The 23,972-nt window shown below is 50.7% G+C and overlaps 2 protein-coding genes across 2 annotated transcripts; one reads left to right on the top strand and one right to left on the bottom strand.

Annotated features, from left to right (window-relative positions):
• The first annotated feature begins 588 nt into the window (after positions 1 to 588).
• ACRBP (acrosin binding protein) lies at positions 589 to 17,962 on the top strand. Its single transcript, XM_021292677.2, has 10 exons — positions 589 to 1,257; positions 2,326 to 2,538; positions 5,881 to 5,975; positions 6,094 to 6,202; positions 6,335 to 6,752; positions 15,780 to 15,912; positions 16,136 to 16,312; positions 16,412 to 16,579; positions 16,651 to 16,737; positions 17,292 to 17,962. The coding sequence occupies exons 1-10, from the start codon at positions 1,233 to 1,235 to the stop codon at positions 17,403 to 17,405; spliced, it is 1,539 nt and encodes a 512-aa protein (XP_021148352.2). The 5' UTR covers positions 589 to 1,232; the 3' UTR covers positions 17,406 to 17,962.
• A 132-nt stretch (positions 17,963 to 18,094) lies between these two features.
• On the bottom strand, positions 18,095 to 21,612 carry LOC102083488 (protein Wnt-4). The gene is made up of 5 exons (XM_021292692.2): positions 21,479 to 21,612; positions 20,889 to 21,127; positions 19,893 to 20,024; positions 19,601 to 19,743; positions 18,095 to 18,882 (listed from the first exon to the last, which is right to left on the bottom strand). Exons 1-5 carry the CDS (start codon positions 21,541 to 21,543, stop codon positions 18,415 to 18,417), a joined length of 1,047 nt encoding a protein of 348 aa, XP_021148367.2. The 5' UTR covers positions 21,544 to 21,612; the 3' UTR covers positions 18,095 to 18,414.
• Between the last annotated feature and the right edge of the window lie 2,360 nt (positions 21,613 to 23,972).

Here is a 23,972-nt window from a genome sequence, read left to right as displayed (position 1 = left end):
CCTTTCTAATGGACTTCATGGCTGGAGTGATTTGAGCTTTCACCTTGACAGCCTGTATGGTCGCTTAGGGCACTGGCAGGTGATGCGTCAGCCTTGCAACCGCAGCCCTCACATCCACAGCAGCACTCTCTGCAGCCCTTGCATACAGCAGAGCTGCTCGAATCTCCTGGGATTTGTGACAGAAGCTACTTCTGCAGCAGCATCCTGCTACACCGTCAAAACCTTTGCCCACTTTTCCTGCAGCTCCTCTTTGGTTCTGAAAGGGTGTTGTTTTGCAGCCGAGCTGAGGCTGGGCGGTGATGCGGTGGGTACGCAAAGCCTCTCTGCCACCCTGCATTTTGCTGACGGATGCAGTTCTTGGAGCTGCTGTGCCAAGCATTTTCTTTCCAGCCACCCTGACAGCTGCGTGCCCGTGATGGTTACGGTCGTGTCTTTCCCTCTCATGTCAGAAAAGTGCCCAGTCACAGGGAGCCCTGTGTTGGTTGTGATTCATGGGCTGCACACATGGGTTGCTGCGTCTGTGCCCCGCGCTTTGCTCTCTGCAGTAAAGGCATGGGTATTGGGATGTGACTGTCCCTCAAAATCAGCTTGTGGGGCCCTGGGCACCTCCATGCTGGTGGTCCCAAAGCCTCTTTTGCTTGTGCTGTTCCCCCTTTTGCCTGGGAAGACTTCAATGTGCAGAGAGTGGGGGTCAAGGCACCCACTCCAGAGGCAGAAGAAAACAGACTGGCACTTCCAGGACTAGCTGGGTGTTCAGAAAGCGAGACGACTGCCCAGGAGAGACCAAGCCCATTTCTCACTCTGTCCTGAAACACGACGGTACTGGGATGCTCCCTGGGGAGGCACAGGGTGCGTCTCAATCCCTGCAGGTGGAACAGGAATAGATTTTGTCCCCTCTCTCCTGCAGAAGAGCATGAAATGCTTTGGGGTGCGAGGTATCCTGAAGGTACAGTTTTTGGGGTGCCCTCAGTCCAGGGGTAGCCTGGCCAGGTCTCTAGTGCTGCTGCAGGTTGTTGCCAGCCACCGCCAATATCCCTGAGTGGGGGCAGAAGTTCCCAGGTTAGCTCCTGCTTGTCTTGTCCCCGGTTTCTTCCTTCTTCTTGGGGTGTCCATCTCACACCCCACAGACAGGAGCCTGGGCCTTGCCTCCCCGGCTGTTATGCCATCCCCTTCTCATTCCACCGTTGCCAGGGCCACCAAGTGAGACGGAGGTGCTGAGTCCTGGGGCAGACATGTTGAGGTTGCCCTGCCTGGTGGGTGAGTGACCCCCAACTCAGCCCCCAGCCACCCTCCTGGGGTCACCTCAGAGCTGGGGGATGAGGCTAGAGGGAGGCCTGAAGCCCCTGCTGCTGCTGCCACCCACTGCTCCCACCCCACATCTCTGCCAAGACCACCCTGCTGGCCCCACTGGCCCCACTGGCCATGACAGCCCTTGACTCCACTCACCTCGGGGAGGATGGAGGCTGCTGGAGGGAACATGGAGGCAAAGCCAGGCCTGGCAAGATGCTGGGGCAGGAGAGATGGGGCCCCAGCTGGAGGGAAGAGAGAGGATGGAGAGATGTCCCCTGGGAGGGGCACAAGCCCCACATGGTGTAGAAGGCAGCTCACAGGGTTGGGCAGTGGAGGCCGTGCCATGGGGGGCACTCCAGAGGCCCAGGCAAGTGAGTCTGGGGCTTTTGCGGGGAAAAAAAAAAAAATAAACAAATCAGAACACCTCCTCCAACCCAAATCAAACCAAACTCGCAAAATAATCCAATTATTTTTTAAAATTTTTTATTATTATTTTTTCTCTTTTTTCTTCATTTTTTTATTCTTTTTTCTTTTATTTTCCGTCTTTTTTATATTTATTTATTCTTTTTTATTTTCTCCTTTTCTTTTTTCTCCTTTTTTTCTTCTTTTTTTTTCTTTTTTCTTTTTTCTTCTTTTTTCATTTTTTCTTTTTTCCTTTTTCTTTTTTCTTTTTTCCTTTTTTCCTTTTTTCCTTTTTCTTTTTTCTTTTTTCTTTTATCTTTTTTCTTTTTTCTTTTTTCTTGTTTCTTTTTTTTTTTATTTTTTTTTCTTTTTTCTCTTTTTTCTGTTTTTTCTCTTTTTCTCTTTTATTTTTTTTTCCTTTTTCATTCTTTTTTCCCCTTTTTCCCCAGACTACTTGTTCCCCTAGGGCCCTGCAAGCAGGGGTGATGGAGGCAGACCTCAGGCCAGCCAATCCCAGCAACCCCGTTCAGCACCAGCAGACAGGAGCATGCCCCCCGTCCAGCCACTCTTTTGTTACCCCCCACCGCTTGTCCCCATAAGGGAGGGCTAAGCACATCCTGCCTCCCCCCGCAGGGCTGCTGACCTTGCTGGTGTCCTCTGTGGCTCCGACGCAGCCTCCCACGCCGGGCAGCCCCATGTCAGACAGCGAGTACCAGCGCTTCTTTGCCATCCTGTGGCCTCCCTGGAAGGCGGTCTCGTTCTGCCGGCTGCGCCAGGCACGTGGCTGCCGCAGCCCTGCCATCCTGCGGCTGGACCAGCAGGAGAACCATGGCCTCGTCCCCAGAGGTAGGTGCCTCACCTCACCCCCATGGGCTTCGCCCCAGCTGAAGCAGCACCAGATGCTTCTCTTCCCCGAGGTGCCACAAAATTGTGGGAGGGGTGGTGGGATGGGTCATTTTGAGGTCTCTAGCCCAAAGTCCAGCCGGGAGCAGGACACTCCCAGCACTAGAGCACCCTGGCTTTGTTCAAGGGAGCTTGGTTTTGTGGCCTTTCTGGGCATCTATTCCAGCGCTGCACTGCTTTCCTGGAAAGAGCTTTTTCTAATGGCCAGTCCTAACCTCCCAAGCAGGAGCTCACAGTTTTTACCTTTCTGTATTGTCTGGCACCACCAAGAAGAGTTTGACTTTGTCATCCTGTAGCTTTTCTTCAGGTCCTTGTGGGCTTCCACTAACTCACCTCCCCATCTCCTTTTCGCCCAGCTGAACAAACACAGCTGTCCCAGCCTCTCTTCACAGGTCAGGTTCTGAAAGCCACGGGCACTTTGGTGGCCCTTTGCTGAGCTCTTCAGTCTCTCCACATCTCTGTTGGTGGAGTGGCAGGGAAAAAAAACTGGCCACAGTTTTCTGAAGCTCACTGAAGCTCATTATCTCTTCCCAGCAGTTCATCTTACAACCTGACCAGCTTCTTCCAGCTTGATCTGAGGTTTAACAGAGAAGCTTGGCTCACGGGCTCTCATGGCACTTTAAGAAAGCTTGAGCTGATAAGCTGCTTTCTTAAGTGTTTAACATTTCAGGAGCCAAGAAACATCCCAGTTCAGAAAGCACCATAGCAACAGCACCCGTTAAATCTCTGCAGTCATACTTTCCCTGCACCCCTGCATCAGAGAATTTAAGTGGCATAATTATATGTGTGCAGCTGAAAAACTTGGGACTACTTCTGTTGTATTTTTCTTCAGAGAAAAAAAATAGGAACAATTTTCTCATAAAAAATATGTCTTTATATTTAGCTATGAACGTCAATGAACTGAATGATCAGCCAACTGTGCTTATTTGGACTGCAGCTTGAGGGCAACTATTTCTTGCTTGTTTCTGCAGCTGTGTCGGGGGACGGGTCCCACCCCACATCACCAGACCCAGGAACAGGTCCTGGGCTTCTCCCTCCACAGAAACTACATACCTGTCAGCCTCACAAAATTGTGGAGATTATTCTGGAACTTATTGAAAAACACCTGAATGACAATGCAGTCATTGGTCCCAGCCAGCACGGGTTCAGGAGGGCAAAGTCCTGCTTGACCAACTTGATTCCTTTCTACGACAAGGTTACCCACCTAGCTGAGCAAGGGAAGCCTATCAATGTGATCTTTTTGGATTTCATTAAAACCTTTGATACTGTCTCTCACAGCATCCTCCTGGACAAGATGTCCAGCATACAACTGGGTAAACACATAATTCAGTGGGTGAGCAATTGGCTGATGGGCCGGGCTCAGAGGGTTCTAGTAAGTGGGGTTATGTTGGGGTGGTGACCAGTCACTAGTGGGGTTCCTCAGGGATCCATCTTAGGGCCAGCACTTTTCAATGTATTTATAAATGACTTGAACACAGGACTTGAGGGAATACTAAGTTAGCCAATGACACTAAACTGGGAGGAGCTGTTGACACTCAGATGCAGAGAGGCCCTGCAAAGTGATCTGAGCAAACTGGAGATATGGGCAATCACCAACTGCATGAAGTTCAACAAGGGCAAGTGCTGGATTTTGCACCTGGGACACGGCAACCCTGGCTGTACATACAGACTGGGGAATGAGATGCTGGAAAGCAGCTCCATGGAGAAAGATCTGCAGGTTATGGTCAATGGCAAGTTGAACATGAGCCAGCTGTGTGTCCTGGCAGCCAAGAGGGCCAACCATGTCCTGGGTGCATCAAGCACAGCATTGCCAGCTGGACCAGGGAGGTGATTGTCCTGCTCTGCTCTGCACTGGTGCAGCCACACCTGGAGCACTGTGTGCAGTTCTGGGTGCCACAGGATAAAAAGGATATAAAGCAACTGGAAAGCATTCAGAAGAGGGCTACAAAGTTGGTGAGGGGTTTGGAGGTGAAACTGTATGAGGAGAGGCTAAAGTCACTGGTTTTGTTCAGCCTGGAGGAGACTGAGGGGAGACCTCATGGGGCTACAGCTTCCTCACAAGGGGAGGAGAAGGAGCAAGCACTGATCTCTTCTCTCTGGTGACCAGTGACAGAACCAGAGGGAATGGCAGGAAGATGTGCCAGGGGAGGTTTAGGTTGGACATTAGGAAAAGGTTCTTCCCCCAGAGGGTGGTGGAGCACTGGAACAGGCTCCCCAGGGAGGTGTCACGGCCCCAAGCTTAATATCTCCATATGGGAGATAAGCTGAGAGAAAAGAGAAGATGGGGATCAGTGCTAAAGGAAGGAAGCTGCTTGTTAGGCCAATGCCATCAGTGTTCAACGGGCTGTGGGGGAGCTGAGCCAGAGTGAAAAACAAGAGACCAGCAAAGACAGCCAATGGGAAACTTTGTCTGGGTCTTCACTTCCCAGATGCTGGAATTAAATTGTACTTTTTCTACTCTGTCCACCCCAAAATGGAAAGTTTCTGTGTCATTACAAGAATGGTTTGTGACAGGACCCTTCAAGCTGTAATACTTCAAGTCTGGCTCGGTATGTGCTGCTGGGGATGCAATCCTGGCCCGCGAGAGTCGGGTGAACGCTGCCGTTAGCAAATGGTTGCACTTCCTCCCCTGCTCAACAGCAGCAATGCTCCTTTGCAAGTAGTGGCTGTGCGGTGGAGCAAAACGCTGCAGCTCCCAGCTCAAGATCAGAGCATCCTGACACGTAGGAAGTCAAGGAAGGGAGCCAGAATACCTGCCTGGTTAAACAGGGAACTGTTGGGCAAACACAAGTGGAAGATGAGAGTTTACAGATCATGGAAGGGGAGGCTGGCCTTGCTCTCAAACTATTTTACCCTGAAGAGGCTGTATACTCTGGTGTTCCCAGGCCTGGTCTGACCATCTTTTTAACTCATCACATCACTACTTGCCTTTTTTTTTTCCTAACTCTTCAAGGACTAATAACAGAGTCCTTATCAGATCCCAGAAACAGGAAGTTTGGGTCTTTGTAAAAGGGAAGATAACGATGTGAAGAATGGTAGAACAAACTGAAACCCTAGGTGGTATGGAAGGAAAGTGCACCTGGCACCTGGGATCAGGAGCTATAACAGCACAAGGCTGCGATCTCCACTCAGGGGCAAACAGTTTTGACTTTCCCTTCAACCACGAGCCACTCTGAAAATAGGCATCCAAGAGGTCCCCATCTCTTGTTACTCCCAGGCCAAGGGTGTAGATGCCAAAACCTGCAGCCTGCCCTCATCCTGCATCTCTCTTTCACCCCTCTCCAGGGCCGGTCTGCTCTGACTTCCCAGAGGCGCCGTGGTTTCAGACCTTCTGCCACTTCACCCAGTACCGCTGCTTTAAACAACAGTTCTATATCAAGGTGGGAAGTGGGATTTGGGATGGGATGTGGGGGAGTACCTCTTGGGAGATGGAAGGGGTGAGGAGGAAGGGAAGATAACACAGCAGGACTTGTATTTCTCCCTCTTTCTTCCTCTCAGCGAATCCCATGTCCGAGTTTGGCTCTTCCGAAAAACCCTCTCCTCTTGACGGAGCAACCCCACACGGTGGGGTCCTGGTCAATGGGTGAAAGCTCCCCTACGGAAGAAGGTACAGCTGCACCGAGATGCCCTGGGTGCCCCTGGTCTCCTGCTGATTTCCTGTAGCTATTCTTCCCCCCCAGCAGCTTTCTGGCTGGCCACAGAAAGGTGCTCTCAGACCCTCATCCCACTCTCTCCCCAGCTCTGGGGCAGGATTCTCTCTTGTCCGCTGATGCCCTGCTGAATGCCAATGTGGACGCTCTCCTCAAGTACTCCTATGCACTGTCAAGACAGAACCCAGTGTCGAGGAAGCCCCGCATGGCCATGCCAGGGATGCCGAGACCCCTGCGGGACAGGAGGCTGCCTATGCCTCCACCAGCCCTGCCAGTCCTGCCTGCCCCTGCCCCTCTGCCTCCCAGGCTGGGATCCCCTCCACTGACACAGCAAGCCTGGGATAAACACCTGCAGAACAGCGCCTGGCAGCTGATCCACCTGGCCCTCTCCTTGGAAACGTCCCTGGGCACCGAAGGCTCTTCTCCAGACTCCGCCATCAAGTCAGATCCAGGGAGCACGTCAGGCTACACCAAAGAAGGGGTGCGGAAAACGCCCCCCCATGGCAGGTGAGGGGAAGACCCATCTTCCCACCTGTTGGGGTACCACAAGCAAAATGGCTGGTGGCCCCACAGCATTCATATCCCTGCTCTGAGCACCTAGCGAGCGCAGGTAGGCTTTCTGGAGCAAGCTGTCCAAAACAAAGCAGATATGTACCTGGGGAGTCCCTCACACACTCACTGCTCCAGCACAGAGTGAGCAGGGAGAGGGTGACCCAGCACTTGACAGTCACCAAATCATAGAACCACTGCTGTAGGTGCGCAAACCAAGTACATCTGTTTTGTCTGTGGTTCCTGGTGGCAGCCCAAGGGCTGTGGTGACCCACAACTGTCTTAGAATCACACAGTCATAGAATAGTTTGGGTTGGAAGGGACCTTCAAAGCTCATCTAGTCCAACCCCCTGCAATGAGCAGGGACATCTTCAACTAGATCAGGTTGCTCAGAGCCCCATCCAGCCTGGCCTGGAATGTCTCCAGGGATGGGGCATCTACCACCTCTCTGGGCAACCTGTGCCAGTGTTTCACCACCCTTATTGTAAAAAAAATCTTCTTTGTGTCTAGCCTGAATCTCCTCTCCTTTAGTTTAAAACCATTACCCTTTGTCCTATCATAACAGACACTGTTACTGTCCGTGGGTCCTGACCAAAGTACATTTAGGCTGGGCCTTAGCCACAGGCAGGGCTTTATCCGATGCACATGTATCCCCACACTGTGGCCATCTGCAGCACGCAATCTCCTCTGCACTCATCCTCCTCCCAGCTCACATCTCCCAGGGGTTTGGATGTCCTGCAGAAATAGTTTCCTTGTGAACACAGGTCCTTCAGAGGCTGAAGTAAACATGTGTCTCACTGTGCTCCTCACCTCTCTGCACGCAATGTGAAGCAGGTGTTTCTCAAAACAGTGCGACATGAGGAGCACCCTGAGGAGTGCTCTGTCCTCATCCAGGTAGAGCAAAAGCAGCCCTGGGCTGGGAAACAGAGCCAGGAGCACAGATCTTGGCTCCTAGCTGTGCAGGACCACTGCAGCTCCTAGAGTACATGCACCTTTCTGTGCCCTGGATCTGTGCATTGCTTTTCCCACAGGGTTTCTGTTTCCTTGTTCTAGCTTTGGAAGCAGATGCGTTCCAGTTCAGCACAGGGTTCTGCAACAGTCCAGCTTGTTGCAATCGTTTAATGCACCCTTCTTAGTTCCTCTGGCCTAGTGATGCTTCAGGAGCTTGTCAAGCATCTTGAGCTCTTCTCAGATGATCTGTCAGGATCCATTCACCTTGTCCTCAGGCAGCTTGGGCTGATGAGACCAAACAGAAAAGACCTGCAAAAGGATAATGTGCTTTCACTCAAATTTATTTTTGGATCCTTTAGTACTTTGTGGCTGAAGACCACTTGCTTTGTCTGAGATGCAAATGTTATTTTGCTTGCGAAGAGGAAAGAAAAAATGTTGTCTAGATGTGGTTTTCATGGAGAAGTCATTTTGGTTTCACTCTGTTGCTGGCTAGTGATGTTTCTGTAAGCACACAGGTTTTGTGCATGATTGCACATCTGTGGTTTCTATTAAAAGCATTGCATACTACTACAGTTGAGCCAGAGATCCCACTTCTGCATGGAAAAATGTATTGCATCATGTTGTTAAAACTATAGCTGTTCCCTTGCAAGTCTGTAACTTATGTCATCCTCCTTCCTAATATTTATTGGAGGTTTTTACTGCCTGGCAATTTTTCCCTGGTGTATGTACTCTAAGGCAAAATGATGTTTCATTGAGGATATGTTCGTTTTCCTTGCCTCTGAAAGTGAGCCTTGCTCTGATTTAGTTATATTGGGATTATTGAGAGACTGCTGTGATTGCAGATGACACCTGCTATTCTGCTGCAGAGTTTCTCAAAGACACTAATGCTGACTGTGTGTCTGTAACCTGGCAGCGGAGCCCCATCAATCATGCTAAGCAAAGCTTAAACACGAGTGAGGATAAAAAGGCGAGATAGAGTGCGCCTGTCAGCTTTGCTGCTCGCCACATCCTGACTCCTCTCAAAGGGACTTCAAAGTGTGACCTGAAAAAGGGGCAAAATGCTTGGAGGCATGCCAGCGAGAGGAACAGTGCTGGGTGGGGTTGGTCAGTGCACACAGGTGCCATTTGGTACCTGGTTGAACACAAGGTGAGAGGGTTGTGAGGGGCACCAAACCCAGGGTTGCCTGTCTTCCCTAGGGTCTTAAGTCCATCCATCCCTTCTCACTCACCCCTGTTTCTGGCAGCTGCTCTGGTAGCTCTTCAGGCTTTCATACTACCCGATGAAGCTAACTGTGACCTTTAGAGAGAGACAGGGCAAAGGTAGCAGTATAACAAGATGAAGAATTTGCAGAAGGCTTTTGTGGTCCTTCTGCTAGCAGTGAGTGAATCATTTGGGAGAAAGGGAGAATGTCTCTTATTGCACTTATTTTCAGTTTTCAAGTCTTTATTGTGCTTTCTGCCCCAAGATTAAAGAGCTACTTATTTCCCTGTATTTCTTCCCCTCAAAGTTACCTATATACCATGATTCGGTCTTGCAATAAGCTAAAAAGAGCTCTGTAGCTCTTACATTATAACACCTATGCAGCTCTCATTTTCTGTGGCAATTTTTAGTGTCCTTTTAAACCATCCACATGCTCCAGCTCTGCATGGACCCTTCAGTGCCGGGTTTCTGCAGCTGGGTATGCAGAAGTTCAGCCTCCCTTTCCTTAGCTGCTCTTCTGTTTGCATACAAGAATTGCATTTCCCTTTTTCCCAGGGCTTCCCACTGTTGTGTTGTCTGCCTGCTATGACCCCTACGCCCCTGTCAGCATCACGGCTGTCCCGGATACAGACCTCATCCTGTTGGTATTTGTGTGCAGACACTCCTGGTTCACATGAGCCCAACTTCCCCAGCAAGGCCAAGCCAATGCTTCCTGGCAGCTGCACCTTCCTCGTCTTGCTTTACTCCTCCAAATAGCCATGTGATGCTCATGTACTTCATGTCCAGAGGCTTTAATTTTAAGACCAGACCCTTCGCTAAAAAATACCATCCCCAGAAAAAAAAACTCTCGTTTTGAACTACCATCACCCACTTGCAATTACTTTTATTTACCCTGGGTCTGGTGAGGAGGGATGGGACCCTGACGTTTCTCAGCTGCTTTCATGAGCTAGCTGTCACTTCCAGATGATGCTAAAGTATCTTTTGGACATTTAGAGAGGCCACGGCACGTTTTAGTGCCTCCATATTGCTACTGTGCATGGCTAGCTGTGAAAGGGAAGTCATGACAAGGCAGATTGTCTTCTTGCTGCTAGGCTAGAAGAATGCTCCTAGGCTTCTGGGACTCTCAAAGCAGAGGTCTTTCAGTGTCCTAGGGTGGGCAGAGATAAAAGGCTGCAATATTGCAAGGGTCAGCAGGAGAGATGTTTTTCCAAATACAGTTTTTCCCACCATTTGTGCCCCCCAAGCCCTTAGCTGTTAAGTTCCCGTTCTCCCAATAGCTCCTGCACTGGGTTACCAGCTGGACTGGGTCTGTCAGGTACCTAAGCCAGCCTGCCTGCCTTCTTGACATGCAGGCCAAGATGTCTTTTTCTTTCTGAAGCTGTTAAGAATTACTTTTTCCTTAGTGGTTTTAGTTTCCTGCAGCAACCCCCTAAATCGGAAGTTATGAAGTGCTGAAAAGGGCTTTTTGCTCCTTGTTTTCTTTTCTGCTTGCCTCAGGTATTCACTCCACCTCACACAGCCAGCCACTACTGGGGAGGTTCAGCAGCTGAAAGTTAATGGCCCAAATCCTTGCCATTATGCTGAGGAAGAGGTGATGTCATTAACCAGCACACTTCAGAGATACTGCTGAAGCAGGCTCTATGTGTGTCACTCCATATCTTGAGATTCTAAAGCAAGATGGGCTTCTATCTGAAGTTTTCCCCTTTTGCCTTTGAGCAGTTACTGATCTTGGCCCATAGATTCTCCTGCACCATTTGCCTGTGACGCCTCTGTGATGGGACACAGAGCCCCAGTGCAGCAGTGGGAGAGCGGCTGGATGCACCAAAGAGCAATGCTGGGGCACTGGATATCACCAGGAGAGGAACCAGGGACAGACCCTGGGTGCACCTAGGGCCACGCATTGTGGATTCCCTCTGTACTTGGCACTGGTGAGGCTGCGCTTCTAACCCTGTGTTCAGTTTTGGGCCCCTCGCTACAGGACAGACATTGAGGTGCTGGAGAGAGTTCAGAGAAGGGCAACAAAGCTGATGAGGGGTCTGGAGCACAAGTCTGACGAGGAGCAGCTGAGGGAACTGGGGCTGATTAGCCTGGAGAAAAGGAGGCTGAGGGGAGACCTTATCAGTCTCTACAACTACCTGAAAGGAGGTTGTAGCATGGAGGGTGTTGGTCTCTTCTTCCAAATAGCAACTGGAAAAAGAAAATAGCCTCAAGTTGTGTCAGAGGAGGTTTAGATGGGATATTAGGAAAAATTTCTTCATGGAAAGGTTTGTCAGGCACTGGAACAGGCTGCCCAGGGAAGTGGTGGAGTCACCTTCCCTGAGGTGTTTAAGAGATGTGTAGATGAGGTTTTTAGGGTCATGGTTTAGTGCCAGTGTTAGGTTAACAGTTGGACACGATGATCTTGAGGGCCTCTTCCAACCAAAATGATTCTATGATTGCAGGTGCCTGCAAGTGAGGGAGAAGCCCAGGACCCATCCCTGGGTCTGGTGGTGTGGAGTGAGACACATTCCCCTGACACTTACAAGCTGTTTTCAGGAGCCAGGTGTCACTTGTGGATTATGTAGATGCATCTCACTCACTCCAGGGTGGTAAACCAACTCATACATTTGCAACTCTGGGGTCAGAAAGCCTCACAGAAGAGATGGAGAACAGAGATAGGGGAGGAAATTGATGTGACAGAGCAACAGGATTTCTTGGTAACCTCAGGCTAAAGGCAGGTCTCAGTTTCCTGGGTGTGTGAGCTTATGTTGTGCACACACTTCATGTGCATCTGTACACATGGCCAACAGCAAAGTGTCTGTAGGTGGTACACAGGGATGCAGGACTTTCTGGTCTACTTGAGCTAATGATATCAAACATGGTCTATAAATCTACAGTTTGCCATGCAGCAGAGGCTCCCACATCTGACTTTGTGTCTGTTCTGAACAAGTAGGTCATCAACACTCAGCAGATGTTTTATCGCTACTTATGAGCTACTTATGGAAGCACTCTTTTTAGAAAAAGTTCCCTTTTACTGCCTCTTTTGCCTGTAATCCTCTATTTGCATCTTGTTCAGGCTGCACTTATGGGACCCCTATATGTGTTGCAGAAAGCAAAGGCTGTTAAACCCATTTATTAGCAGTTGCTTTCTAAGCCTCAGGTTGTTATTTATTTGCTATCTTAAAAAAAAAAAAAAAAGTACAGCAAGCTGGACAGTTTTCTTCTTTTTTCTACCTTAGTGATGAAAACATCAGAGCTATTCATATCATTTTTAATTACTGTTAATGTGCCTCTCACTTTACTGGCTTGATCATCCTGGTGCGATGAAGAAGCAATCAAATCACAATGTGCCACCGGAATAATAAGCAAGTAGTGGAACAATAGCCAATAATGACATAATTGTGGATAAATCCTTTCAGATAAATTTGGAGAATACTATCAAGGTCATTAATTAAAATTTGTGAGTCACATCAAGATGACCCAGCCAGTTTTGCAAATCTTGAAGGCGAAGATCCTACTGTGCTGAAGCAGTCACGCATCTGAGTGGTTGCAGGGACTCCCTTAGGCTGTCACAGATTTACCAGCAAAGTGGACTGAACACTTGTTCTCTTAAGAACAAGTTCTTAAGAACAAGTTCCCTCTGCTTAAGAGGGAAATTTTCAGTGTTAGGTAATCCCCACAGAAAGAACAATCCTTTAGGGAAGAGAAATGCTAGGTGTGCCTTGGGAGCTGTCACTTGTTCTTCCTTGGGGCCTGTCACTGTTTCTTCTCTCAGTGATGTCCAGGTCCCAGTCGCAGAAAAATGCTGAGAGGGTTGAATGAACAACCTTATACAAGATTTTCAAGTTGGATAAGCACAGACATTTTGCTCTAAATATAAGATTTCCTGTTCCTCTTGGTATCCTAAATGGTCTGAATGTTTACAGAGGAAACAAATAAAAATAAAACAGAAAGAAGGGATCATGTGCAGCCATGGGATGCAGGAGTGGACATAAAGGATCTTACAAGTTATGGAAGTGCTCTCTGCAGGTTGGGTGGGCTCTGTTTCTCTCTTTCACTGGCACATTCTAATTCTTTCCAGCTTTGCCTGGAAGTGTTGGTATCTGTCGCTGCTGTCCTCGGTTTGCATTCTTCTGTCCTCTCTGAATTCAGACCGTCCTTCCCCAAAACTCCAACCAGATTGGTCACGCTGTGGTGCATTGTAGCAAGAGATGCACAGGCTTGCACTATGTAGATTTCCGCGTTTTCAGCTGTCCTCAGTTAATCAGTGAATGTGGTTGATGTGCTGTGGGTTGGCACCAGAGAGATTTGTTCAGATGCTTGTACCCACAGAATGACATTTGCAGTGTGTCCACAGCACATCAGAGTATGGTGTGTTGAAGGAACATCTTCTCTTGCTTCGATGCAGGCTAGAACAACTTCAGCTGCATTGTGATAAAAAAAAAGTTCGACTGCAAGGTCTCTTAAAAAATCTAGCACTCATTATATTTCCTGTGATTAAAATTTTCCAGGTTATCTTGTGATATCTTGGCCAAAAAAGCCAACATCATACTGGCTTGTATCAGCAGTAGTGTGGTCAGCAGGACTAGAGGAGTGATCATCCCCCTGTACTTGGCGCTGGTGAGGCTGCAGCTCAAATACTGTGTTCAGTTTTGGGCCCCTCACTACAAGACAGACATTGAGGTGCTGGAGAGATTCAGAGAAGGTCAACGAAGCTGGTGAGGGGTCTGGAGCATGAGTCTGATGAGGAGCAGCTGAGGGAACTGGGGCTGTTTAGCCTGGAGAAAAGGAGGCTGAGGAGAGACCTTATCACTTTCTACAGCTACCTGAAAGGAGGTTGTAGCATGGAGGGGATTGGTCTCTTTTCCCAGGTAATGAGTAATCAGACAAGAGGAAATGACCTCAAGTTATACCAGGGGATGTTTAGATTGGATATGAGGAAAAAATTCTCCACAGAAAGGGCTGTCAGGCATTGGAACAGGCTGCCCGGGGAAGTGGTGGAGTCACCATCCCTGGAAGTGTTTAAGAGACATGTAGATGAGGCTCTTAGGGACATGGTTTAGTGCCAGCGTTAGATCAACGGTTGGAGTCGATGATCTTGGGGGTCTCTTCCAACCATAATGATTCTATGATTTTATCTAAGTTAAAGAGGTGCCTTCAGATATCCTGACACACTCATTTACTACTGGTTAGTGTGAACTGTTTGGGTACAGGATCACTTGTTTTTGACATGCTGCAAGTGCAGATTACTTGTTGTGAGCTCCTTCATCCACGGTCTGTGGCAGGGCCCAGGGATCTATTAAGTTCCACAGAACTTCTTCCTATTAGTAGCTCTGATGCTCATCCACATTCTCTTACATGAACACACACCAAAACCCCGTGCAAATGCCAAGCATCCGCGTGTTCCTGTGCATACAGTGCATGCCTCTTGCATGTTCATTGACCTGTGAACACCAGTCATTCCTTACAACTCTATTTCTTCACACACCACGTGTAATCACAAGAGCTTAACAATGGGGAGGTTGATCTCTTTTAGCCTTTAGGCCTGGCAATTGCTCTGATCACTTGCCCTGGCCTTCCTGCTCAGCACAGGATGTGGAGCCATGCCTGGTGAGCCCTGGAGGAAAAACAGTATCATGTGGCTGAGCTACAAACCCTTCTCCTAAGAGAAATTTGGGATATCTTTTTGAAGTTTCCAAGCTGCAAAGAAACCACCCATCAGCAGCTCCCATGCTAAAGACCCTTCATGTCAGGAACATGCAGCTAATTTCTGGTTTGAATGGCTCTCACCCCAAATTCCAGTCACCAAAAGTCATTTGTCCTGCATCTGCTGATGAAGAGAGCCTTCCAGCTGATCCCCACCTTGGTAAAAGTACTGACTGACTGAGTGGCCACCCGTGGGTGTCTTTGCTCAGCTAAATAAAGCTTTTCTAACTTCTTGCTTTGGGAGAAAGTTTTCCAGGCCTTAGGAAATCTCATTTTCATTACCTTCATCCAGGTTCTGCGTCTCTTTTTAATTTTTTTAATGCTAATTTGAAGGTCTCCAAGAAGTTTCAGCTACTCTTAGGAAAACTTCTCAAATAGATTAGCCCATGCATAGATTTTAAGATCAATTCCTGCCCTCATCTTCTTACTTTTGGCCAGATCAAAGTTTGTTTATTTATCACTGGGTTTGTTTCCAGACGTGAAAGACAAATATTTAATGAGCATTTTTACCTCTTTTGCATCATGGCTGATAATTTACACCACTCCTCTCTCATAGCAGTCCTGTACCATGTCTATGATTTCTACTGTTCCTAAGAGTTGCAAAATAATTCTTACTGTCCTTATCCCATTGTCTTTGAATTTTCTACCTTTAGCTTCCCATAACAGTTTGGATTAACATTGTATTTGTTGTTACCAATTTTTCCCCTTTTTGTCAAATACATTGTCTCAACCAGGAGGGAGGCTTACTAGTTACATACTGCAAATTCGAATGGGGCTGCCCCATGGCCAACACTCAGCAGGCTTCTAACAAGCATCTCCTTGCTGTGCAATTGGATGAACAAAACTAAGCAGCAGCTGCCGAGGGCCCCTGGGAAAGTTCCTTGAGCTGTGTTCCTCGTCCAGTCCCTCCTATGTGCACCCAAATGCAAACACCCTCTGTAGCTTCTGCGTTACACAGACATGTACAGACTCTGCAGATACCCCATTCCTCCATGCAGTTTGGCCAAGAGTTCAAGGTTTCTTTGGGAGGAGTTTTTTGCTATGCTTTAGGGGTTTTTTCCCACCCTTTCAGTTTTTAACTAAAGGTCTATCTCTTCAGCTTGTGACAAGAGACAAGACTTGACTTCCTCCATCCCTTTCTCTGTCAGCCTTTTAGCCCTGAAGAAGAAGGAGGCAGTGACAATCCTGTGCTATGCAATGCTGGAGGGAAACTGTCTCTCGTCAGTGGTCACCCAGGCCTGGAAGGAAGTGGAAGAAAGAATCCTTGGGTTTGGAGATTCGGTAAAGATGCTGAGGTCCACCTTTGACCCCCACTGTGTGCAGAGCTCCCTGCAGTGCTGACCACAATGCTCTGGGAGCCAGAGCTCGCCAGCACTGTTCTTTCAGGTGCCACCTCCTGTGAGAAGCTGACCTGGGTGACTAGGTAGATGAAGTCCAAGCCAGGGATAAGGGATCTCCTCACTCTCCTCCTTCCCTCCTGACCTCCCCACTGCACCCATCTTAGGTGTGTGACAGCCTCGGACGGCATCACATGGACCTCTGCCCTGCCTGTGCTTTCTGCTCACTGAAGAGGGAGCAGTGTCAGAACATCAAAATCCTGAACCGTGTTCACTGCAAGACAGGCGGCTTCATCCCCTACATCAACCCTCAGATCTCAGCCCAGTACCACGCTGCAGACAAGGTACAGAGCGTGTCTTGCTGGCCTCTGAGGAGGAGCCTGCACTGGGTGGTGGGAAAGGGGAGGAAGAAGCACAACTTTCTTTATCCCACCCCATTGCAGACCAGCTCTCCAGAGACCTCAGAGTACTATGGCATGGAGGTTTTCAGAGGGCTGAGGGTAGAGTACTGGTGCAGCCGGATAGCCACCCACAGCTGTGAGGACCCTCGTGTGACCCTGTGGCTGAAGGCAGAGTACACTGCCTTCCAAGACGGAGATGCCCCAAGCCAGGTTGGTGCCCGGTGGATGCTCCCATCCCTTCCCTCCTCTTTATTCCCTGGCTTTCATTCCCATCTCCCCAGATCTGTGACTCGGACGGAATTCAGCACCCCAGCTACTGTGTGTTCAAGAGCCACCAATGCCTCCAGCTGAGTCTCTACAACCAGAGGGTGAGAAGCAACCAGCACTGCCCTTTACACAGTCTTCTCCTCCATATCTGGTCCCTCCACAGCCAGCACCAAGTCCCCGCAGAACTCACTGGCCCACTACTTTTTGTTTCCAGTAGAACAGAATTGGGTGTGGCTGGTGGGGGGAATGACAAATAGTGACCCAAGTGCAGTTGGCTTGTAATTGAGGTGGTGGGATTTGTACAGACACTGTAAGAGATGGCAGGGGAGACAGCCACTAATGTTGAGACAGAGGAGCTGTGGGGAGCCTCCCACCTATCAGAGTAACTCTGTATATCCCTGCAGGGGAGGGTCTCCCCCACCTACTAGGTGCTTCCTAGGTGTTAACAAAAGCCAAAAAACACGGGAGCAGGACAGAGGACTAGCTGTATCTTAGGAAGCACACAGTGCAGCTATCATCCTCTCCCTCCCACTTCCTGGCTGGTTCTCCCCTCCTCCCCCTGGTGCCCCCATCATCCCAGACTTCAGATGCCATCCATCATGGGGGTCCTTTTTCCCTGGGGGAAATCCTGTATGAACTCAGGCTCTCCTTGCAGGTGTCTCGCCTCAGCTGCCACAAAAACAAGACGTACCGGGTGCTGAGTGAGAAGGAGGGAGAGGAGGAGGTGCGGCTGTGGCGCCAGAGATACCTTAGCCTCACCAAGGGGTGACGCACAGTAGTGGGGAGATGTGCAGGAAGCTCAGGGCTCCGGAGCAGGTTCCCTGGGGCTGTGGTGGGGCAGAGAGCCTGGATAGACTTGGACAGCTCTTCCCAAACCCTTGCTGGCCAGCCAGCTCATCATGGCCACATCTCACCTTTTGAGTACCTGTGTTGTGCGTGCGGCAGTGGCACACCATGAGGGGATCCTCACTCTACAGCATTTCACTGTAGCACCTGCTAGTACTACTCCTGAAAACATTTTCTCCAGCCAAAGGAGCGCTGAGCATCAGAGAAGGCATCAGCCCTGGGAACCTGGATTTAGAGCCTTTGGCCCAAGCGTCCTTGTCTGAAATCCCCAGCGATCTCTTGCCTCCCTGCCCCTGCAGGCCTATACCAGCTGACAGATCTCCCAAGGATGAGTCTTATTGTATAAAGAACCCATTTATTCCACAAACCTAATTTGCTGCCTTCTCTCTGATGCTGCTGCTCTATTACACTTCTCAGTGACCCCTCTCATGTGGGTGGGTCCCCACTCCCCCCTGTTCCTCTCACTGGTGATTCTCACCCGCTGCAGCCCATGGCTGCTGACCAGGAGCACTTCAGTGTGACCTTGTCCCCTCCCAGCCCACAGAAGGGAGCAGAGCCAGGCACCCTCCAGGTCAGAAATGCAGCACATGAGGTAGGAGTTGACATACACAATTTCCTTTCCATCACAGCTGGTTTATTTCTAAAGTCTAAGAGTTCGTTGGGCTTGTGTCCTCCAACCCTCCATCCAGAAAAATAATTCAAACCACAAAAGAGCCCAAAGAGGCTGTCAAGAGCATGCTGTGTGGGGAACACCCGGGAGCTGATGGCTCCCCCAGCACCAGGGACTGCTGTCAGTCAGGGCAGCAAAACCTCACATGTCCTCTGCTCCCTCTCAGGCTGTGTGTCTCCCCCACGCCCCCCTATGTCTTTCCCTGGGCTTTTCCTCTCCTTGCAGCCCCCCTCAGCCTCCCACTGCCCAGGTGCGCTCCCGCTCAGCAGCAGCTGTGCACCTCTACCAGGTGCTGGCACTGCTTGCACTTGATGGAGCAGCACCAGCGAAACTTGCAGCTGCATCGCTCCACCACCTCTGCCTGGGCCGTCTGGAAGCCCCTGCCGCAGCACAGGAGCTCACAGCCATACATGGCCAGGGATGTCCGGTTGCACTGGTGGCCAGAGGTACCAAAGACACCGCTCTGGGGATCCTGGTCACAGAAGTCTGGGCTGGCCAACAGGTAGACCAGGTCATGAGCTGTGTAGGACTTGAAGTGAGAGCTCTTGGGTACCAGGAGGTTGCGGGAACCAACCCACTTGGGGTGAACCTCTGTCGCCCCCTCAAATTTTTCCTTGAGGATGTTGCCCACTTTCCGGAAAGGAGGCATGACCTTCCAGCTTGTGCGTACCTGGCAGGAACCAGACATGCCGTGGCACTTGCACTCCACCTTCATGTGGGCCAGGAGAGCCTGGGGAGCAGGATGCAGCTGCCAGTCAGACCTGGGACACCTTGTTCTACACCTCCCATGCCTGCGGGCACCCCAGCAGGCACTGCTCCCCCACAGACCTCCCATGGGGCTGGAGGGCAGGATGAGCCCAAGGGAAGGGAAAGAAAGGAAGGCGCATTAAAAGTCTTTTTAAGCCAAGCCAATATGACACAGAAGGTGATCCTCTCTGTTGGAAATAGGCTGGCTTGGGTCTGTAAGAGAAATCCCTGAGGCAGGGGAAGAGACAGGGACCTGCTCTGATCCTTAGGGAAGGGGACTGACTGTGAGGAAGAGGAACAGATCTGCCCAGAGCCAGAGGATGCTCAAGGGACCAGATCTTACAGCAGCCCTTACAGAGGATGGTGTCTTTGCTCAGGAGGGACTAGAGGGGCAGCAAGACTGATTTCCTTTGCAGAAAATTCCAAGGGAGGTAAATCACAAATGGGCTCTGTGGGGAAAAAGACTCTGCACAGAGGCAGATAAGGGGAGGCTGGGACCCCCCTCTGTACAGGTGAGGAGCCAGCTTGGTGTGAGCAGCACAGTGCTGGGCTGAGGAAAGGCAGCAGGACACAGACCTGCCCTAGGAACCTGTGGCTGCCCCAAACTGCTTCTTGAGGTAACAGCCTGGACCAAGCCCTGTCTAGCCAGGGAGAAGCCCCTGAAGTCAGGCTTGTTTCCCAGCCCTTTTTCCTGCCCTTACCTTCCTCCCAGCCTCGTTGTTGGGCAGGTTCATGAGTGCTCGGCTGGAGGACACACCACGGTTCCTCTCAGGGTTGTCTACAAAGGCTTGAGAAAAGGCAATCCCATAAGACAGGTTATCAGAGCAGCCTGACCATTCGAAACCTGCAGAGGGAAAGCAACCATGAGGTGAAGAGGGACAAGCCCTGTGAGGAACTCCCAAAGGGCTGAGGTGCCCTCACCCCCTGGTGACTGTCTCCCCCATGGATTTTCTCCTCTGCCACCCCCTCCCTGCCACCAGCCTCCTCCTTCACCTTCTGGGCTGACTCCTCGAATCTTGCGGTCACAGCCACACTTCTCCAGCTCCCCACGGCTGCAGACACAAGTCACAGCAAAGGCAATGCTGGAGGCAGAGATGGCGAGGATGAAAGCAGACTCCTGCGTGCCTGCAGTGGGGCGAGAAGTGGCACCAGTCTGTGGAGGGGGAAGGCATCAATAGAACATGGCGGGGGGGAAAGAGGCTGTGACTGCATGCAGGAAGGGTGTATTCAAATAGGGACTGCTTGGGAGAAATCACTGTCAGGATGCTGCAGTTCCCAAGGCCTGGAGCCAGCAAGGGGAACAGCTCTGTGGGGTTCTTCTGGCTCAGTGCCCTCATGTTGGGCACCCTCAATTCCTGAACTGGGTGTCCTATTGAGGGAGAGAAGTCAGCAGCCCCCAAGGGAAGTGAAAGGGGAGCCATGGTGCAGGACATCAGGGGCTGAGATTCCCATGCAGAGTGCTTTGTCAGGGAGAATCCTGCCACCTTGTCACTGGGAGCCAGAGAGACCCTGCTCATAGCTCCTTCTGTGCAAACACATGCAAAATCTGTTTCATGCTGTTTTGGGGATACAGGCAGATCCTTTTTCCCTGGCCTGCAATAAAAAGGGACTTCAGCTTCAGAGAAAAAGATTTGATATGAGCTGCTACTCCAAAGGACTGGGCTGATGGCAAGGTGGAGGAGAAGATCCATCAGTCTGCAGAGCTGGTACCCAGAATCATTCAGATGGGACCAAAAAGCTAAGCCTGGTCAAATGAGAAAGAAGTTTAGCCAGAATATTAATATTTGTAACAGTATGTGCATTTGGTTCAGTTTGCTCTGTGTTGACAGCTTTGTTAGCCTGTGGAGGAAGGTAATGGCCACTCTTGGGCTAGTTCCTGTGTGGCACTTGAACACTAGCCCAGGAAAGGCTAATGTGTCAAGCATACCCCATGGACACACTGAAGGGACCCCATGCCAACTCTGCCTGCACCATCTCCTCCTCGCTCACTTTGGATGGCAACCTTGCCAAAGACCTGCAGCCCCTGCAGAGTGGAGCAGTTCCACCGGCAAGCGTGAAACTGATGCTGACACTCCTCAACAGCCAGCTCTGCACCTCGCTTCACTGCATCCATGGCTTCCACCTGTCGCTGGCAAACATAGACCTGCTCTTCCACTAGCCCCATCAGAACCTCACAGCCACTGGGGTCCTGGAGGACCATCCACAGAGAAGGCTCCTTGGCCAGGTACCTGTGGGGCAGGGAAGAGAGTCAGTGGCAAGAGAGGCTAGAGCGAAGGCCAGGTCTGTGCAGGACTATCCCTCTATAGCCTTATGTTAGAGCAGAACCAGGGCAGGGAAGGGGATGTGCTGCCTCTTGTCTATGCCAAATTGGACATTCCTGCTCCCCACCCTGGTCTTCACTTCTTCAGCTTCATCATCCCTCTCTCTTCATGCTCCCAGAGATGTCCCTCCTAATGTGCTGCCTTTGGGTTGCCCAGGTTCTTTCTTCCACCCTTTGCTCTCAAATCTGTTTTCCTGGGAGACAGCCCCTCCCCAGGTGACTTTCCAATCCAAATAATACAAGCGCAAAGCATACTTACAGCCAGGCCACAGCAAGAACGTGCTGCACAGGGACCAGCACCAAGCACAGCCACACCATCTCCATCCTGTTCCTGGCAAAACTCCACCTTCAGCCACGGTGCAGCAGCCACCTGAATGCCCTCCTGCGATCTCCCACTGCTTGTGCTCGACCGTCGCTCTCGCAGTAGTTCTTACAAAGCACGGGTAGCCCCTTCCTTGGGCAATGACCATGGGCTGCCCTGGTGTGCCTGGCAGCATTGGAGACACAGCAGCTAAGCAGAAACCCTGCAGGTTGTCCCCTGAAGGGGCATCCATGCCAGTCCTGTTCTCTATCTACAGCTCAGACAGCATTGTGAGAGAGCTCAGAACTAGGGCTCTGGAGCAGGCATCCATCAGAGGGAGCTCACATGGCATCATTGTCAGACCCCCGGTCTCTGCTGTCCTGTCAGCAGATGATCTGGTTGTCTTCCTCCACAGTCAAGTCACTTCATCAGCAGGAAGCAGCCCAAGACCCAGTCAGCAGCAGACAGAGCCTTCCACACAAGAAAAACCTGGCAGCACCAAGCAGCTGTCGCTAGATCCGCCAGCTTGTCATCATTTTGTCACCAAGCCCGTTAGGGAGCTGGAGAGTTTCCCTGCAGTGACAGCTCATGGGAGCAGAGAGGGGAAGACCCACTGCCTCCTTCATCCCCAGCCACTGTCCTTGAGGACCCTCCCTCATCTGCCTCATCCAAGCTAGAGATTCTTCTTTTCTACCCTGCAGCCCACATAGTTACAGCAAACAGACACAGCCTGGCTGCTCCCTAAGTCTCTTAACTCTTTTCCTGGCAGCTCTTCCTTTGCCCACCTCATTTTCTTCCCCATGGCAAAAGGAACAATCCTTGCCCTTCTCCTAAGAAGGTATAATGGGGTGCCTGCCCCTCTTCTCAGTGGGTAGCTGTTTCCTAAGAGCCCCTGGGAGTCCAGGAAAATGCGAGATATGTGACCAGGCAGCTGAAACATCCTGGGAGAAATCCTGCTTCCTCCAGCAGGACTGGGAAGTGCCGGCTGGCCCCATCCCCCTGGAAGGTGAAACTCCTCATGCAGCTTGGAGGTTTCTGCTTTTCCTGTCTGAATCATTCAGAAAGTGCAACGTGGTTGCTCTGGCCCTGCTTATGGTTTTTCCACCATGGTCCTGCATGTGGGTTAACCCCTTTGCTGTACCCTTCCACTTTTCCCTGCACAAAGGGGTCTGAAGAGCACTGGGGATTATCAGTCATCCTTTTGAACCTGAGCAGCCCCTCTGTGGTAGTACACTTTCCACCTCCTTGCCTTCCCAGCTTCCCGCATCCCTCATTCTGTTGGGTCCTTGCTCCTGCTTTCTGGAGTCAGCACCCTGGGGCAGCAGGCATGTTGGGATCTGCAGCATCAGGGTGTAGCCTCTGACACACATTCCAGTAATCTGGTCCTACCTGCTGCCGACTCAGACAGTGGTGAGGAAATGCCGGGGGTTGCACTGCTCTTCCCCACTAGCTGAGCCTCCAGGAGACAGCGAGGGGCAAAAGTGTGAGCCCACCTGGGTGGGAGGAGACGGAGTTTGCAAGCTGATGCACCGAGACCCGGTGAGGTGAGTGAACCTGGCTGGGTGAGGGATGCTGTGGGGCAGCATGGGCTCACAGGCAAGGCTAAGTGCCACTGTGTCCTCCTCTTCTGACACACATGGTAAAGCCAGGACAGCTCAGCCAGGTGTGTGCACATGTGTGCAGGGCGTGGGGGTTGCAGGGGAGGGGACAGTTCACAACAGAGGGTGTCAGAGAATCCTTTTGCAAAGGAAGAACAACACCCCCCTGGTATATCTGCAGGCCTTCATCAGTCCCAAAGCCTTGATGGGAACTGAAGAGACACAAAAAGGTATGAGAACAAAGATCCCAGCAACTAGGAAGTGAGAAAGGGGGTCTGGTTTAAAAAAAGAGGCACTAAAAAGAAGCAGGGTGAGGTCAGTGATTCGGGTGCTATTGTACCCTTCAAGGATTTATGAGCAGCAGGAACATATATCCCCTGGCGTGTCACTCCCTAAATGAGGAGACAGTTTATGGCAGAACAAGGGAGGCAGGGAGTGAGAAAGTCAAATACGAGCAGCAGCAGCCAGCAGGCAGAGGAGCCTGCAAGGGCTGCAGAGAAAGATGGAGCCCACAGGCTCCTTCTCGGGGCAGCTGCTCCTGGGCAAGGACAACAGTAGGATTAGGAGTGTCCCAATGACATGTGTCTTCTTCCAGGTGTGCTGGGACTGGCAAGGCAGAAATTGGACTTGGAGGAACAGAGTGCCAGATGGGCTCTGCAGAGGGCCAGATCCCTTCCCAGCTGCACTTGGCGGTGCCACATCACAGATGTCCTGCTAAATCAGCTCTTGTACTTTCCTAGTGCTGTGCCTCCTGCAAGACTTTATTGACAGGGACTGATGTCTGTGGCAAACACGCCTTCGCCTGCTGTGGGCACCTCTTCAGAGACTGGTTCTTTTTGAATCAGAGCCACACA

Source organism: Columba livia, chromosome 1 (genome assembly GCF_036013475.1).
Source record: "Columba livia isolate bColLiv1 breed racing homer chromosome 1, bColLiv1.pat.W.v2, whole genome shotgun sequence".
Classification (NCBI taxonomy): domain Eukaryota; kingdom Metazoa; phylum Chordata; class Aves; order Columbiformes; family Columbidae; genus Columba; species Columba livia.
Note: the sequence above shows the minus strand (reverse complement) of the source record. Positions and strands in the feature narration are given on the sequence as shown.

Coding starts and splice junctions, on each gene's coding strand:
- LOC102083488 (XM_021292692.2), bottom strand. CDS start 21,543: ATGGAGATGGTGTGGCTGTGCTTGGTGCTGGTCCCTGTGCAGCACGTT. Junction 20,025..20,888: donor TGGCAAGGTTGCCATCCAAA/GTGAGCGAGGAG, acceptor GCCCCACTGCAG/GCACGCAGGAGTCTGCTTTC. Junction 18,883..19,600: donor ACAACGAGGCTGGGAGGAAG/GTAAGGGCAGGA, acceptor CCTGCTCCCCAG/GCTCTCCTGGCCCACATGAA.
- ACRBP (XM_021292677.2), top strand. CDS start 1,233: ATGTTGAGGTTGCCCTGCCTGGTGG. Junction 5,976..6,093: donor AACAACAGTTCTATATCAAG/GTGGGAAGTGGG, acceptor TCTTCCTCTCAG/CGAATCCCATGTCCGAGTTT. Junction 6,203..6,334: donor AAGCTCCCCTACGGAAGAAG/GTACAGCTGCAC, acceptor CTCTCTCCCCAG/CTCTGGGGCAGGATTCTCTC.